The sequence below is a fragment of the Carcharhinus amblyrhynchos genome, chromosome 5 (genome assembly GCF_965287045.1).
Source record: "Carcharhinus amblyrhynchos chromosome 5, sCarAmb.v2.hapA, whole genome shotgun sequence".
Lineage (NCBI taxonomy): Eukaryota > Metazoa > Chordata > Chondrichthyes > Carcharhiniformes > Carcharhinidae > Carcharhinus > Carcharhinus amblyrhynchos.
In genome coordinates, this window is record NC_137328.1 from 72,196,877 (window position 1) to 72,215,620 (window position 18,744).

Genomic DNA, 18,744 nt, shown 5'->3' on the forward strand with positions numbered 1-18,744 from the left:
TGGCTAGGGGGAAATTTGCAAGTGGTGGTGCTCCCTTGAATTTGCTGTCTTTGTCCCTCTCAGGGATAGAGGTCGTTGGGATAGAAGATACTGCCGGAGGAAACCTGGCGAGTTGTTGCAATACATCTTGTGGATGGTACACACAGCTGTCACTGTGCATCGGTGATGGACTGAATGTTTAAAGTGGGTGGATGCAGTGTCAATCAAGTGAACTGCTTTGGATAGTGTCGAGTCTCTTGAGTGTTATTGGAGCTAGATGGGGAATATTCCAGTACATTCCTGATATATGCTTTGTGGATGATGAGCAATCTTTGGGGAGTCACTAGGCTGATACCGGAGATGAGGGGGTTGGACTATGAAGGGAGGCTGAATAGACTGGGCTTGTACTCGTTGGAGTTTAGAAGGATGAGGGGGGATCTTATAGAGACGTATAAGATAATGAAGTGGATGGATAGGGTAGAGGTAGAGAGATTCTTCTCGCTCAGAAAGGACTGCAGGACTAGAGGACACAGCCTCAAGATAAAGAGGGGGGGGGGCGCAGTTTAGAACGGAGTTGAGGAGGAACTTCTTCACTCAAAAGGTGGTGAATCTCTGGAATTCTCTGCCCGTTGAAGTGGTGGAGGCTACCTCGATGAATATATTTAAGACACGGGTAGATAGGCTTCTGACAGACAAGGGAATTAAGGGTTATGGGGAGAAAGCGGGAAAGTGGAACTGAGCCGCTTCAGATCAGCCATGATCTTACTGAATGGTGGGGTAGGCTCGAAGGGCTAGATGACCTACTCCTGCTCCTATTTCTTATGTTCTTATGAGTCAGGATGCGAGTTAGTCACTGCAGAATTCCCAGCCTCTACAGTTATAGTATTTATAGGGCTCGCCCAGTTCAACTTCTGGTCAATGATAACCCTCAGGATATTTATTTTGGGACATTTAGTAATGGTAATGCCATTAAATGTCATGGAATAATAATGAGATTCTCTGTGGGACAAGTTATTGAAGGCCTTTTAAAAATAAAAATAATCACATCCACTGCATTTCTATTCCTTACACTCTCTGTCATCTCCTATAATGTTGTCAAACAAGATTTTCTCTTCTGAAATCCATGCTGACTATTCATTATATATTTTGCGTCTAGATGTTCTTTTATTCTCTCCTTTAATAAAGATTCCATTCATTTCCCTACCACCAATGTTAAGATGACTGATCTGTAATTCCCTGGGCGTGTTTCATCCCACTTTTGAAACACAGGAATGACATTCGCCATCTGCCAATACTCTGGGGTTGTATTATTTTTAACAAATTATTAAATATGTATAGTAATGCCACTGTCATTTGTTATCCAAATTCTTTAAGAAGTGTAGATTAGTCAAAGTAGTTTTATCATTGTCATGATTGCATAATTAAGATATTAGATTTTAAGGACAACTGATCTAAAGGCACATTCCTGTTTTCAAATCTTTACATTGAGTTTAAAAACCTTTTACAAAAATGAAGTATGGACAGACATTCTGGGACCTTTCTGTGGTGTTCAAACCATAGAACAATGGACCCTACATTACAGCAAGCAGCCACTCAGCCCATCAAGTCTGCACCGACTCTCCAAAAGAGTATGCTACCCAGGTTCTCCACTCTGTCTTATCCCCATAACGCTGTGCATTTACCACAGCCAATACACCTAACATGTGCACCTTTGAACTGTGGGAGGAAACTGGAGCACCCTGAAGAAACCCACCGTAGACACAGGGAGAATGTGCAAATTCCACACAGTCACCCAAGGCCAGAATTCAACCCAGGACCTTGGCACCATAAGACATAGGAGCAGAATTAGGCTGCTCTGCCATTCAATCATGGTTGATATTTTTCTCATCCCCATCCTCCTGCCTTTTCCCCGTAAAACCTTGATCCCTTAACAATCAAAAATCTATCTATCTCTTTCTTAAGGACACTCAAAGACTTGGCGTCCACAGTCTTCTGTGGCAAAGAGTTCCACAGATTCACCATTCTCTGGTTGAAGAAATTCCTCCTCATCTCTGTTTTAAAGGAACATCCCTTTAGCCTGAGGTTGTGCCCTCTAGTTCTAGTTTTTCCTACTAGTGGAAACATCCTCTCCACGTCCACTCTATCTAGGCAATGCAGTATCCTGTAAGTTTCAATAAGGTACCCCCTCATCCTTCTAAACACCAACGAGTACAGACACAGAGTCCTCAACCGTTCCTCATACGACAAGCTCTTCATTCCAGGGATCATTCTTATGAACCTCCTCTGGACCCTTTCCAAGGCCAGCACATTCTTCCTTAAATATGTGGTCCAAAACTGGTCACAAAATGAGGTTTGACCAGAGCCTTATACAGCCTCAGAAGTACACCTCTGCTCTCGTATTCTAGCCCTCTTGACACAAATGCGAACATTGTATTTGCCTTCCTAACTGCTGATTAAACCTGCATGTTAACCTTAAGAGAATCTTGAACAATGACTCCTAAGTCCCTTTGTGTTTCTGATTTCACCATTTAGAAGATAGTTTTTGCCTCCATTCCGCCTTCCAAAGTGCATAGCCTCAGACTTTTCCACATTGTATTCCATCTGCCACTTCTTTGCCCACTCTCCTAACCTGTCCAAGTCCTTCTGCAGCCCCCTTGCTTCCTCAATACACCCGTCCCTCTACATATCTTCGTATCATCTGCAAACTTAGCCTTCAGTTCCTTCCTCCAAATTGTTAATGTATATTGTGAAAATTTGTAGTCCCAACACTGACCCCTGAGGCACACCACTAATCACCAGTTGCCATCCTGAGAAAGACCCCTTTAACCACACTCTCTGCCTTCTGCCAATCAACCAATCCTCTATCCGTGCCAGGATCTTACCCTTAACACCATGGGCACTTAACTTACTTAATAGTCTCCTATATGGCACCTTGTCAAAGGCCATCTGGAAAGCTAAATAAATCATGTTCATTGGCTCTCCTTTATCTAACTTCCTTGCTACCTAATTATAGAACTCTAACAGATCTGTCAGACATGACATCACCTTGTCAAAGCCATGTTGACTCAGTCCTATTTTGTCATGCATTTCCAAGTATTCTGTGATCTCATAGTTAATAATGGACTCTAAAATCTTACCAATGACCAAAGTCAGGCTAACCAGCCTATAATTTCCCATCTGCTGCTTCCCTCTCTTAAACAGAAGTGTTACATTCGCTACTTTCCAGTCCTCTGGTACCCTCCCTGCCTCCAATGATTCCTGAAAGATCACCACCAATGCCTCCACAATTTCCTCAGCTATCACTTTTAGAACATTAGAGTGTAGTCCATCCGGTCCAGGTGATTTATCCACCTTCAGACCTTTCAATTTCCCCAGAACCTTCTCCTTAGTGGTGGCCACTACACTCACCTGTACCCTCTGACTCTCCTGGGGCTCTGGCATCCCACTGGTGTTTTCCACCGTGAAGACTGATACAAAGTAACTATTCAGTTCCTCTGCCATTGCTTTGTTTCCTATTATTACTTCTTAAGACTCATTTTCCAGTGGTCCAATGACTATTTTTGCTTCTCTCTTCCCTTTTTATATATTGAAAAAAAACTCTTCCCATCTTCCTTTATATTACTAGCCAGCTTATATTCATATTTCTTCTTCCCCTTCCTTATTGCTTTTTTGGTTGTCCTCTGCTTGCTTTTAAAGGCTTCCCAATCCTTTGACTTCCCACTTATCGTCGTCACTTTGTATGTTTTTTTTGTTTTTATACTATCCTTCACTTCCCTCATCAGCCATGGATGCCTTGTCCTCCCCTGAGCATGTTTCCTCCTCCTTGGAATGAATTTCTGTTGTCCTTCCCGAATAACCCCCAAAAACTCCTGCCATTGCTCTTCCACTGTCTTCCCTGCTAGGCTCCCTTTCCAACCAACTCTAGCCAGCTCCTCCCTCATGTCTTTGTAGTTACCTTTATTTAATTGTAATACCATTATATCTGACTCCAGCTTCTCAAACTGCTGGGTAAATTCTATGATATTATGGTCACTGCTCCCTGAGGGTTCCTTTTAAAATTTCCTAATCAAATCTGCCTCATTGCACATCACCCAATCCAGAATTTGCCTGTTCTTTAGTAGGCTCTGTCCTTGAGACATTTTCAGCCCTTGAGACATTCCACAAATTCCACATTCTGAGACATTCCACAAATTCCTTTTCTTGGGATCCACTACCTAAGTGATTTTCCCAGTCCACCTGCATATTGAAGTCTCCCATGATTATTGTAATATTGCCTTTTTTATATGTCTTTTCTATCTCCTAATTTATTTTCTGCCTCACATCCTGACTACTGCTAGGGGGCTGTAAATAACTCCCATCAAGGTCTTTTTACCTTTGTGATTCTTCAACTCTACTCGTAGAGATTCCATGCCTTCGGATCCTATATCACTCCTTGCTATCAATTTAACTTTATTCCTTACTAACAATGCAACCGCACATCCTTTGCCCATCTGCCTGTCCTTCTGATAGGACACATATCCTTGGATACTTAGATCCCAGCCCTGATTCCATGTAGCCTATAACAGCGTCATTTTAAATTCATAGGCAAGGCCAAGAACAAAGGTGACTGCACAGCAGAGCAAGAAGCATGCGACCAGAGTCAAAGTGGTAAAAACGGTTAGGGCTGCGGGTTCCAAAAGGGACTAGGGGTCTAGGAAGGGCAAGGAGGTTGAGGAGGCCAGGACGAGGTACTGAATGGGACCACAACTGGGAGGGGCTGAAAAGGGGCCAAGAGGGGCTGGGACAAGAGACGTCAGGGCCAGGGTGTTGAGAGGTGCTGGGCCAAGGGACAAAGAGGATGTGGGGCCACAGAGGTAAGGGTGGCTTGGTCAAATGGGGCTTAGATGAGCTGGGGCAGCAGGGATGAGAACAGTTGGGGACAGAGGGGGAATTAGTGTTTGTTGAATAAGAAAACTCATTATTTATAATATATATAAAATATAGACAAACTTCTATAAATTTGTTTTTGTATGTTTGTATATGTTAAACAATAATAATAATGTCTTGTGGTTTGACTCTTCAACATAGTAAGAATGCTTCCCAGGTGTTCTGTTTAGCTCTTGGGAGGCTAAAAAAGTTCTGTGGCTGTAGACGTTCATGAAACCCTACCAATTTGTACAAAGCGTGCAGGAAGGTTTTTTGACTCAGTATGTTGATAGGCCAACTAGAGGTGAGGCTATATTGGATTTGGTGCTGGGAAATGAGCCAGACCAGGTGCTAGACTTGGAAGTTGGTGTGCATTTTGGTGATAGTGACCACAATTCGGTTACGTTCACCTTAGTGATGGAAAGGGATAGGCATGAACCTCGGGTCTGTAGTTTTAGCTGGGGGAAGGGTAATTATGAGGCTATTAGGAGAGAATTAGGAAGCATAGGTTGGACTAGGAGACTACAGGGTCTTGGAACGTCCGAAATGTGGAGTTTTTTCAAGGAGCAGCTACTGCGAGTCCTTGATATGTATGTCCCTGTCAGGCAAGGAGGAATTGGTCGAGCTAAGGAACCGTCATGCAGTAAGAAAGTTGATTCGCTGATTAAAAAGAAAAAGGAGGCTTATGTCCGGATGAGACTTGAGGGCTCAGGTAGTGCACTAGAAAGCTTTAGATTGGCTAGGAGGGAGTTAAAGAGTGAGTTAAGAAGGGCTGAAAGAGGACATGAGAAGACTTTGGCTGATAGGATTAAGGAGAATCCTAAGGCGTTCTATAGATATGTTAAGAACAGAAGGTTGGTTAGGGCCAGTTAGAGACAGCAGTGGGAATTTATGTGTGGAACCGGAAGAGATTGGAGAGGCATTGAACCAATTTTTCTCTTCGGTGTTCACGCAGGGGGACATAAATGTAGCTGTGGAGAACACTGGGTTACAGGGTTGTAAACTGGACAGCATTGCACCTGGGCCGGACGGGATTTACCCTAGGATTCTCTGGGAGGCAAGAGAGGCGATTGCAGAGCCTCTGGCTCTGATCTTCAGGTCGTCGTTGGTCTCTGGTATAGTGCCAGAAGATTGGAGGATAGCGAATGTTGTCCCATGGTTTAAGAAGGGGAACAGAGACTTCCCCGGGAATTATAGACCAGTGAGTCTTACTTCTGTTGTGGGCAAGGTTTTAGAAAAAATTATTAGGGATAGGATTTATAGTTATTTGGAGAGTAATGAATTGATTGGAGATAGTCAGCATAGTTTTGTGGAGGGTAGGTCGTGCCTTACTAACCTTATTGAGTTTTTTGAGGAAGTGACCAAAGAGGTGGATGGGGGTAAGGCAGTTGACGTGGTATATATGGACTTTAGTAAGGTGTTTGATAAGGTTCACCATGGAAGGCTTCTGCAGAAAATGCAGATGTATGGGATTGAGGGTGATTTAGGAAATTGGATCAGGAATTGGCTGGCGGATAGGAGACAGAGGGTGGTGGTTGATGGTAAGTATTTGTCATGGAGTTCAGTTACGAGTGGTGTGCCTCAGGGATCTGTTTTGGGGCCACTGCTGTTTGTAATTTTTATAAATGATCTGGATGAGGGTGTAGTTGGGTGGATTAGTAAATTTGCTGATGACACCAAAGTCGGAGGTGTGGTAGATAGTGAGGAAGGGTGTCTTAGTTTACAGGGAGACTTGGACAGGTTGCAGAGCTGGGCCGAGAGGTGGCGGATGGAGTTTAATGCGGAGAAGTGTGAGGTAATTCACTTCGGCAGGAATAACAGATGTGTAGAGTATAGGGCTAACAGTAGGACTCTGAATAGTGTGGATGAACAGAGGGATCGAGGTGTATGTGTACATAGATCCCTGAAAGTTGGGAATCAAGTAGATAGGGTTGTTAGGAAGGCATACGGTGTCTTGGCGTTTACTGGTAGGGGGATTGAATTTAGGAGCCGCAGCGTCATGTTGCAACTGTACAAAACTCTGGTGCGGCCGCACTTGGAGTATTGTGTGCAGTTCTGGTCCCCACATTATAGGAAGGATGTGGAGGCTTTGGAGAGGGTGCAGAGGAGGTTTACCAGGATGTTGCCTGGTATGGAGGGGAGGTCCTATGAGGAGAGACTGAGGGATTTGAGGTTGTTTTCGTTAGAAAGAAGGCGGCTACGAGGGGACCTTATTGAAACATATAAGATGATTAGAGGTTTGGATAGGGTGGATAGTGATAGCCTTTTTTTTCGGATGGAGAAAGCTAGCACGAGGGGGCATAGCTTTAAATTAAGGGGTGGTAGTTATAAGATGGATGTCAGGGGTAGGTTCTTTACCCAGAGGGTGGTGAGGGATTGGAATGCCCTGCCTGCTGCAGTTGTAAATGCGCCTAGTTTGGGGGCGTTTAAGAGATCCGTGAATAGGTTTATGGATGGAAAGGATTTGGTTTAGGTTAGAGGGTCATTGCTTTTTAACTGGTCGGCGCAACATCGTGGGCTGAAGGGCCTGTTCTGCGCTGTTATGTTCTATGTTCTAATTTGATTGCTAGAGTCTATATAAAGGTAAAATCCCCTACAATTACTATATTTAATTTACTATAGACTCCAATAATTACTTGTTTAATTCTCTGCCCAACAGAATAACTGCTCCTCCCTCTTTTGCTGTTCTTAATTTCCACCCATACTGATTCTATTTCATGACCTTCAGAGGCCAGATTCTTTCTCACTAATGTTCTTATGTCATCTTTTGCCATCGTGTCTATCTTTCCAAAGTACAGTGTACCCTGGAATATTTATTTCTCAACCTTGATCACTTTACAACCATGTTTCTGTCATCATGATTGGATCTAGTTCATTTAGTTCTGTTGGTGCCACAAATTAAACTATCTTACTGTAGATGCTTCATGCATTCAGATAAACAACCTTCATTTTATTTTGTACCTCCAGTCCCTATATTATCTTATTTGCTGGCAAACATTTTGGTTAAACTCTTTGTCCCTTCTTGTCCTATTCTGTTTGTCTTTACCCTCATTGCCTCAACCTTTCTCTTTGGATTTCTTTCTCCATTCAACTTTCTCCTAAACACTTCCCTCATTCAGACAATTTTGAATTGAAAACCCCTATCAGTACTTCCTAAATAGTAGAAATTATATCCCTATTCAGCCCACATAAATCCCTTATTATTTTTAACACTTTTATGAAATCTAACCTAGTCTTCTCTGCTGCAGTGAGAATAGTCTCATGAAGAGAGCTGTATCAATGTAAGTTACTTCTTGCTTTTATTTCACTTGTTTCCCAAACCTGGTATCATCTTCTATGTCGTATGTGGCTTTAATATTCCTGATTCATCTTTCTGGTCCCCATATGTTACGTAGTTGTGCTGCTGTCAGTTCCCTGCAGATTATAGTTGTTCCATAAATTAATAACATCTTTGTCAGTCTTCTAAGAAAAATACTTGAACCAAAAGAATTAAATCCTGGCCACAAATACTGTATTGTCTGGAATCATGAATGAGAGTGACTGGCTTACAGTAGTAAATTGGCGGTCTTGAAAAGGTGTTGAACAAATGCCAATGAATAACAAAGACTTGAACAAGCTATCGGTCAAGTTGGCTTTAAAAAAACCCAATTATTTGTAGGCAAACTTCATTGAAATAAATGATCCAAATTGTCAAGGTTGATGAGTGGAGCAGTGAGAAACAAATGAGAAAGATGAAAGAACGTTTAAGATTCTGCTCCACAACTACCTAAAGGTTCAATAGTTTAATTGTAGCTTTGCATATTAAATACTCATTCTAAATGTGGACAGAGGATTTTATGATGACAAGAAGTTGGCAAAAAAAGGAGACCAAAATAAAACAATCATTCACAAGTTGGAAGTGTGTGCAGACGTATTATTTTCAGCAAGACATACATAGGTATAATATTGAAATTTTGATAGGCAGAGAAGATACATTTATCGACAGGGATAATGGTTGATCATTTTTGGGTAGTAACGGGAGGGAGGATCCTGGTGATATTTTTATTTTTTCTCGATTTTCTTTTTCTTCTGTAGACTATTCTCATACTGCACCAATATTATTTGTTGCATTGGAGTTAGATCTAAAAGATACATGTGTTTTGTGAAATATTATTTGGGCATAAATAATTTTACTTTATCTCCAGTTCTCTAGAGTCATATAAGTGCCATAGCTTGGTTGAACTACCGTCTAATGATCTTAAGTGGTTTGAAATGGGATCTTTCCCAGGTCAGTTTGCCTTGTTCTCAATTCTTTAGTCAGGTCAACAGGACCTAAATATGTTCCTGGAATGAAACTTGAACTGTGATATCACAGTGACAAAATGTGTGGAAGTGCACAGATGGGTTCGTAATGTGATTTCCCTTCACACACTGAACTTCCAGCTTTGGTTGTGGTATTATGAGAAGAAGATAAAATTAAATGGAGGATTCACCCAAAGTCAGCTCACCTGCTAGCTGTTCTGCGAATGACTGAACATGGGAACATTGAACTTAGCAACAGGAGTAGGCCATTTGGCCCTTCCAGGAGACCAAGACTTCATATTAAATTTTTAAATTAATCTTTTTTAGACCTTGGATTTTGTCAAGAATAGAAGCTTCGGAAGATGTCAGAAATTAAAGCACATTTTAAAGGTGGATTCTTAGCTTAACAACAAGAAAAGTACCTTATCCAATTACATTTTAGAATAATAATCAGGCTGTAGTCTTGTAAAAAGATTGCAAAAGTAATGAAATAAATACAATAGTATACAGCACATATTTTGGAATAGAAATAATTTTGCTTTTAAGTTGGTAGTTCAAGTTACTTACACATCACTGGTGAGAAAGAAGAATGACTGACAACATATTCAATAATGGAATATTATACATACTTTGAAACTCTGTTTTCCACTGATTCTCCAAAGTATTGCTGTGTTATGATGCCTTTCAATGTATTAACTCTTATAACAGGCACTCCTTCCTGCATTGTCCATGGGTCCATGATGGATTTTATTGATGCTGGCAGTTTAACAGCATCCTGACTATCTAGAGCCTAGTGAAGGAGAAGTCATCAATTAGTAATTCATTAATTATGCTTCTACTGTACATACTGAGTTATATTTTCTAGTAATCAATTGTTGAGTGGCACTCAATAAACTTATAATCAATATCTTCAAACACCACTCAGTGTAAAAGGTATCTGTAAAAACAACTGCTCCTCTCAAACAATACTGACTATAGAACAAAATAAACTCTGGCGAACTTTAAATTACTTATCTAAATTATGAATAATCAATCCTTAAGTATTAAATGTGCATTGTATCAATTTACAAGAACGAAATGTAACTATTATGAAAACCATGAGGCTAAACTAATTTTAAAAAGCTGAAGCCTGCTCAGATTCTTCAATGAGGTTGCAGGAAATGGAAAAAAATGAAAGAAGTTTGTTTTAAAGTTTACGTATTTGCTGACTTGAAAATTTTGAATCTCAAATATATCCAAATGTTCCAAAAGGTTTTGATTAAAGCGACAAGATTTTTGTATGACCACATCTTTAATTCTGTTCTTGTAAGTAACTTGAAAAATGATTCTATTTGTTCTGGAATTTAGGGTTTCAGGTTTGACATGTTTGTATAATAGTTTCCCATCTGAGGTTCTAAAATGTAGATAATGGCTTCATTGTTAGTAATCTGAATCAGTGTTTTTCGCAACCCATAGGTGAGTCACAGGATGATGGGCTGCCAAAGATCCCCAAAGATAGCCGGGCCCCTCCTTTTTGTTTTCTCTGAGTAAATTCTCATTGCAGTTTAGTGTATGACCACATAAGGCATGAATAAATAGATCAGTGTGCCCTGTACATGCACTTGTGTCAAATGTCCTGTAAATACATGCACTTGGTGCCAATTCTCTTGGCACCAATTCACTTGGTGCCAATTTTCTTTCTCTTCCTAGTAAGCCGATTGTAGACATGGATCATTTTGTTATGCAAAAGAGAGGGTCAGAGACAAGTCATAAATGAATGTAGCTTGGGTCCCGAAGCTGGCCTTTCGGTAAAAGTAGATTGCCGGAAAAATTTTGAAAAAGACCTAAATAATTCTTAATAAAAAAGTATCAGGCAAATTACTACACTATATTAGGAGATTTACTGGGCTAAGCTAAAATATTTTAGAAGTTTAGATACTATACAAAAACAAATTGGTTGCATTTCAGACAAATTAAAATAAGTGATGCAATTATATCACAAATGCTTCATCAAATCCTGAGTGCCTTGAAGGTGAAGCAAGGTACATTTTCTTATCCATTTCAAGGGAGGATAGAGCTCATTAAAGTTATTTTTCCTTCATAGCTTTTGGACAAAATATTCTGAAAAATGTGTTAAATTATGATTTGTCAAACTCAATTTAATATTCATGGACAATATTGTGTGTGTTGGTTTGTCATTATGGTCTCTTTAAACTGCCAAGAGGCCATGCATGTGTGCATCTTAAAGGCATCATTGTTTATCTGTCCCCTCCCTACATGGAACTCTCCAGACTGCAATGCAGTCAGGCATCTTGCAACTTAGAGTGAGCATTGTTCATGGGCTGAACTTTATTCTCTTTATGCTCCTCATGGTGCTATTGATAGTGAAATTATTAAAACTTCAAATGTGACATTAACACTGTTTAATGGTGCACCACTATGGGCAGAGGTAAACTGCTTTTAGTGGGACAAATCGTCACCTTTGTTATTCCAATGTATTTTTAGTAGTGTACAGTGTATGAGCATATGGCATCACTTAGGTCATGACATAAGAGTGATATTAATTAATCACTCATACAATCCACCAGAGAAAAGTAATCACTGGCCTGAACTAATGAGCTTCCCAATCAGAAATAGGAAATTATGAACAGGTTGTGTGTCACTTAGGTTACTACTTCGATTTCTTTTGTTGTGATTAATCAGTACTGTGGATGCTGAAAATTTGAAATAAAAACAGAAAACATCAAGGATGGTGAAGTGGAGATGGTCAAGAACTTCATGTTTCTAGCTGTCCAAACCACCAACAATCTGTCCTGGTCCCTCCATGCTGATGCTATAGTTAAGAAAGCCCACCAGTAACTCTACTTTCTCAGGTGACCAAGGAAATATGACATGTCTGCCACTATTCTCACCAATCTTTACAGATGCACCACAGAAAGCATTCTTTCCAGATGTATCACAGTTTGGTATGGCGCCTGCTCTGCCCAAGACTGCAAGAAACTACAAGGGGTTGAAAACGTAGCCCAGTCCATCCCGCAAACCAGTCTCCCATCCATTCTATACTTCCCACTGCCTCGGAAAAGCAGCCAACATAATCAAGGACCCCACACATCCCGGACATACTCTCTTCCATCTTCTTCTGCCGGGAGAAAGATACAAAAGTCTGAGATCGTGTACCAACTAACTCAAGAACAGCTTCTTCCCTGCTGCCAGTAGACTTTTGAATGGACCTACCATATATTAAGCTGGTCTTTCCCTACACCCTAGCTGTGGCTGTAACACTGTGCTCTGCGCTCTCTCTCCTTTCCTTCATCCCGATGTATACTCTATGAATGGTATTTTGTCAGTATAGCAAAACAATACTTTTCACTGTATCCAATACATGTGACAATAATGAATCAAATCAAATTAAAAATTGTAGAAGCGCTCAGCAGGTCTGGCAGCATCTGAGAAGAGAGAAACCGAGTTGATGATTTGAGTATAACATAACTTCATCAGAATTCAGTAAGTGAAATGTTTCCTTGGGTAGTCTGGACCATGTGTGAACATTCTTCATGATACCTTGGCAGATCTAAACACAGATCCAGGTTAATGGAAATGTCATTTGGAATAGGTGGGGTGAATAGGACAAGATAGGATGAATGCTTCCTCACAATGAGGGAAGAACAGGATGTATCTATATTTCTAACAATTGCCAACATCAAGATTTTGCAAACTTTCCTAGTCATGGAACCCTTTTCACCTCTCACGAGAACTGACAGAACACCTGAGAAACATTCATATTAGATTGATAAGCCAAGCTACAAAAATTTATTGTTTTTGTGCAATGTGTGTAATCATACAAAAAATAAATTTACAGAAGTCGTTTCTAAATGAGAACCCACACACCCACTTAATCTGGACTTAACAATCTACTGATGACTATGAAACCATTGCTGATTTGTCCGGAAAACCCATCCCTAATGTCCTTTAGGGAGAGAAATCTGCCATCCTTACTGGCCTGGCCTACATGTGACTTCAGAGCCATAGCATTGTTATTGACTGTCAACGGCCCTCTGAACAAGGGCAACTATGGATGAGCAATAAATGCTGGTCAGTCAATGATGCTCATGTCCCTCAAATGAATAAAAAAAACTTTCATATTTATAATGTATTTAGGTCTTACCTTTGTCATTTTTAACAGGGGAGTATTACTGCTCCTTTGGTTCATTTGGGAAGAGTGACACACACCCACGCATACACACACACACACACACACACATTTTACAGCCTCGCTCGTCCCAAAGCCATAAAATCCCGCGAGATCAATGGGCCTTTCCATGCTCCACCACTCAGCTGCACCAATTCCTGTGGCAGGCATCTTTCATCTCTCACACACATCACAGGCTCATCACATCCACACTTTCTCTTCTTGTCTCCCTCTCTCATCTTACTCACACACTCACTCTCTCCTTATCTCTCTCTCACATCTCACACATAGGGCAGGATTTTCCAGCCACGCTTGCCCTGAAACTGGAAAATCCCGCTTGAGATCAACAGACATTTCCATGGTCGGCCTCTCACCTCCTGTGATTCCCATGGCAGGTGGAATGGGAAAATCACAAACACACACACACACACACACTCGTATCTCACGCTCTCCCTCGTGCACACTCCCTCATCTCTCTTCCTCACACAGCATACTTTGTGGGATTTTATGACCTCACTCGGTTGAGGTTCGTAAAGTCCCATCTGAGATCAACAGAGAATTTTGTTTTGTGAGCCTCGCCCAGCCCAATTCTGGAGCAGGTGAGACAGTAAAATTCTGGCCACTGTCTCTCTCCAAGGCCCAACAGGAAACAACCGTTCTGCTCCAGGCTTTGGACTTGACTGCTCTCCCCTGTCCCAGGGCTTGGCTCTATCCTACAGACCATTCTTCCCCGCTTATTCCAACCTATATCCAGATTTGATTGAACGAGTTAGAAACAGCACAAAACTCAAACTGTACAGATCTGCCTGGCGTCCTGCAGAATCTCTCAGATGCTGTCATGGAAAACCTAGTTTGGGAACCCTTGGCCTACATGACTCTATTGGTGGCAGCTCAGCCACAAAGATCAAGCCCAAGCAAGTAGTCAGGAAAATGTATAGTGAACATAAGGTTGTCACCATCATGGAAGGTCAGAAATGAGCATAATGATCTTAAAATATGATGCTATTTGCAACCCTACTCAAATATTCCATTCGTATGCATAGTGTTTTCAGAATGTCAGACATAAAAATAGCTTCCAATAAAACAACTCCATTTCAAATCACATAAACAACAGTCAACTGTCTGTAGCAGCACTGTTATGAAACGGGAAGAAACAAAAGGAATGTAAACAGTGTGAAAAACTTTACAATAGTAAATGAAGCCCATTCAAACTTGCTGAACTCACTATCTGTAAATGATTCCACATGTCGTCTGTCACAGCATTTGAATAGGAAAAGGTCTTGAGGTATAACTGCAAAACAAAAAGGAAGATTGAAGTGCTTGCTTGAAGAGATAAAGACAAATTCATGCTGTGAAAAGAAACAAAACTCTTGAAACAATTTCACATTGTGGTGTGAATCATTGGGAAAGATTCTCTAACCCCATTTTTAATGGGCGGAATTAGCAGAGAGGGCGGACAATTGAGCAGAAGTCACAAAACAGCATTTAAGCTTGTGGAATTTGCCCGCTCAATTGTCCCTGCTCCCACCAATGAAGATGTGGTGATGCCAGCGTTGGATAGGGGTGGGCACTATAAGAAGTCTCACAATACCAGGTTAAAGTCCAACAGTTTATTTGGAATCATGAGCTTTCGGAGCACTGCTCCTTCATCAGCTAAGTCCTGATGATCTGATCTCTCACCTGATGAAGGAGCAGTACTCTAAAAACTCATTAATCCAAATAAACCTGTTGGACTTTAACCTGGGGGTGTGAGACTTCTTACCATGCCCACCAGTGAAGTAAGGAGATTCCTGCCATGCAAAGATGAATACCCCATTATAATACATTTAAGTATAATTAGCGAGCCTCCTCACTGTAACATCCCCCAGACTGGAAAGCTCCTCCCAATGACGTGATGTCATATCAGCGCAGTTCAAGACAGACTTTGAAAATTGGGGACCTGGCAAACAGAGCCTACAGGACTGTACAGGTAAGTATAGTCCCTAGTGAGAAGAAAGCCTTGTCCAGGCAGTACCCTAGCACAGCCCCAGAGGGTTTGGACTTCTTTGGCAGAGATTTGGAGGGTGCTCCTTGTCTGTGGGGGACTTGTTTTTTTGTTTTAAAGTTTTTACTTTGCTCCGGGACACACTTCTCATGATGTTGTGGGACTCATCTCCTGATGTTTTTTTAACAAGAAGCACTTAAAAATTTGGCAGGAGAAGCCAACAGCATAGCCAACTGCTGTTTCCCCTGAGTTGATCTTTTGAAAAAGCAATCAGAAAATTTTGTCCAGTATTTCTATGAATAGAGAGCTTACTGACTCAAACCAGGAAAGGTCTCTTGAAACTCACTCTTATCCCTTTTGCAAACAGCTCCTCTGTCATAAAATTGGAGAGCATGTGGACAATGGAGGCACCCTATAGTTGAAAGAGAATATGGTTTATGTCTTAATATAATAGCAATGCAACACATTATACACCTGACTACTAATACTTGCAATGTGAAAATTTATAATCGCAGGAAATTAAAGTCAGCAAACTTCTAAAAGTCAAAAAATACATGAACCGAATTATAGTATTAGGGGCACATGAATATATAACTGTCTTAGGTCATTCAGCCTCTTGAGTTGTAATTTTATTAGAACATGGCTCATCTGTATCTTAACTACATTTACTCATCTTGGTTCCTTTAACCGTTAATACTCTTGCTTTTTGGGAAGAGAATTCCAGATTTCCATTACCTTTTGTGTGAAGAAGTTGAGGGGGTTGAGCTATGAGGAGAGGCTGAATAAACTGGGCTTGTACTCGTTAGAGTTTAGAAGAATGAGAGGAGATCTCATTGAGACGTATAAGATGATGAATGGGATGGATAGGATAGAGGTGGAAAGACTCTTCCCGCTCAAAAAAGACAATAGGACTAGGGGGCACAGCCTCAAGATAAAAGGGGGGCGGTTTAGAACGGAGTTGAGGAGGAACTTCTTCACTCAAAGGGTGGTGAATCTCTGGAATTCTCTACCCGTTGAAGTGGTGGAGGCTGCCTCGCTAAATATTTTTAAGACGCGGGTTGATGGGTTTTTGATAGGAGAGGGGATTAAGGGTTAGGGGGAGAGGGCGGGAAAGTGGAACTGAGCAGCGACAGATCAGCCATGATCTTATTGAATGGCGGGGCAGGCTCGAAGGGCTGGATGGCCTACTCCTGCTCCTATTTCTTATGTTCTTATGTTCTGACATCATTTCTGATGAGTTAATTATAAGCATTTGCCCCCTTTTACTACACATCCCCACCGGAGGGTATACTTTTTCTCTATCTAACCTATTGCCTGTTTTAATCTTCTTTAATGCCTTAGTAAGATAGCATTGAATCCTTTATATTATGCAAAGGAATACGCACCTTGTCAAAGCACTCAGTACCTCCACTTTAACCTTTTTATTCCAGTATTATTCTGGTGAATCTGCACTGTCTTACTGAAGATCAATATGTTTGTCCTGAGAGATGCACAGAACTGAATGCAGTGCTCCAAATGTGATCTAATCAGAGCTTTATATAATTGCAGCATAACTTACAATCTTAGCCCTCTTAACGTAAAGGCTGACATTCATCACTAATTTAGCTTGCACCTGTTCTATCATACTCCTGTAGAATTTTTATCTTATTTAATTTGAGTTATACCTTTGATAATTTTATTCAGGATTTTATCATTCTAATAAAAATTATACTTTCAGCAGATGTAGCCAAAATGGAGAGACAGAAATAGATAAATGTGTACCATTGCAAATGAAGAACAAAGATGTAATAGCCAATACAACAGGGAAAGAAAATTCAATTTGCACAGGATGAAAATTACACAATAAGAAAGCATGAAGTGCCTGCCTACACATTCTGCAAAACATGGGAATATACAGGGGACCAGGAATTTGTGCAGGCTGCCCATCCTGTGGCCTGGAGGAGAAATCCAAAAATGCCCAGGCCAAAGCTTGAGGAATTCAGGTTGTCCCAGCTATATATCATACATTCCGCTCCAATGGGACAGGGAGTCTTTGGAAGAAGAGTGAGGCACAAAATCAGTGAAGAAGAAAAGGACAGGCACATTGGAAAGTGAAGAAAATGGATCCTGAAATATGCCAGCTCAACAGCTTTCAAGAGGGTAGATGAAGAAATAACTCTTTGAATCGTGGCTTTGACCGTTTCCTCACCTCCAGCACGTTTTACTGAAAAGCCCCAGAAGAGTTGCCCTTGTGTAATTTGTCTTACATCAGTTTCATAATAGGCACAATTGACTGGTATGTTCTTGATAGCACACGGGTCCACATGGATGATGATGGGAGGCTTACTTGGTAAATGTTCCCAGCATTTTGCTTGATGCAGCAAAAAGCTGGAGATTAAGCAGACAATGCATCTTAGAGTGGTCAAGGTTCTCGACAAGAGACCAAGTGGATCAAGCATAAAAAAGGGAAATTCAAAGTACAAGCTAACTTCATCCAAGAACTGAGTTTTAAAGTAAATACAACTTTGATCTCTGATTTCAGTTTAATTTTCATAATATAATTCAAGATTATTAAACCAGTTTGTGATGCAAGATAGCCTTTAGCTTTATTCAGCTGGAAAATAAATGTTTCCTGAAACTTCAGCATCGTTTGCTAAGTTTATCAGGGTATAAGAACAGACTGCTAAAAAATGTCAGGAAGTTTGGCAGAATTTGTGAAGAGTGAAACAAAGGCCAGTATGACTCTTTTCAGAACTTAGGGTACAAATAAGTTTATTTATTAGTGTCACAAGTAGGTTTACATTAACACTGCAATGAAGTTACTGTGAAAATCCTCTTGTTGCTACACTATGGCGTCTATTTGGCTACACTGAGGGAAAATTTAGCATGGCCAATGCAGCAAACCAGCACTCATTTTGACTGTGGGAGGAAACCTCTAAGAACCCACACAGACACAGGGAGAACATGCAGATTCCACACAAACAGGAATTGCACCCAGGTCCCTTGCACTGTGAGGCAGCAGTGCTAACCACTGTGCCACCCCAAACTGACCAGAATGTGTTTGTTTCCTCAGTGTGTGTAGGGGTTGCTTAGCTCAGTTGGCTAGCTGGCTAGAGTGTGGTGCAGAAAGATATCAACAGTGGAGGTTCAAAGATAAAAAAGAACAAAGAACAACCCAGCACGGGAAACAGGCCCTTCGGCCCAACGAGCCCGTGCCGCCGCATCACCCTACACCTATTCTACCCTGCATGTCTACGAATGGGACCCTACTCAGTCAGATTCAGGGCAGAAATAGTGTCAATTTGGTAAAAACCGATTAGCCTAAGAGCACATCTTTGGGGTGTGGGAGGAAACCGGAGTGCCCGGAGGAAACCCACGCAACCACAGGGAGAATGCACAAACTCCCACAGACACAGGCCCAAATCCATGTATCTGCACAGCTAGCAGT

At 41.1% G+C, this 18,744-nt stretch overlaps 1 protein-coding gene across 1 annotated transcript in view; it reads right to left on the minus strand.

Annotated features, from left to right (window-relative positions):
• Nucleotides 1-18,744, minus strand: part of LOC145343101 (aminopeptidase Q-like) — a 132,602-nt gene that overhangs the window by 41,508 nt on the left and 72,350 nt on the right. Inside the window, exons 8-10 of the mRNA XM_080188983.1 lie at nucleotides 15,664-15,729; nucleotides 14,559-14,624; nucleotides 9,795-9,955 (exon numbers count right to left, since the gene is read on the minus strand). Coding sequence (XP_080045109.1) covers nucleotides 9,795-9,955; nucleotides 14,559-14,624; nucleotides 15,664-15,729 — 293 coding nt within the window. The remainder of the gene's footprint in view (nucleotides 1-9,794; nucleotides 9,956-14,558; nucleotides 14,625-15,663; nucleotides 15,730-18,744) is intronic.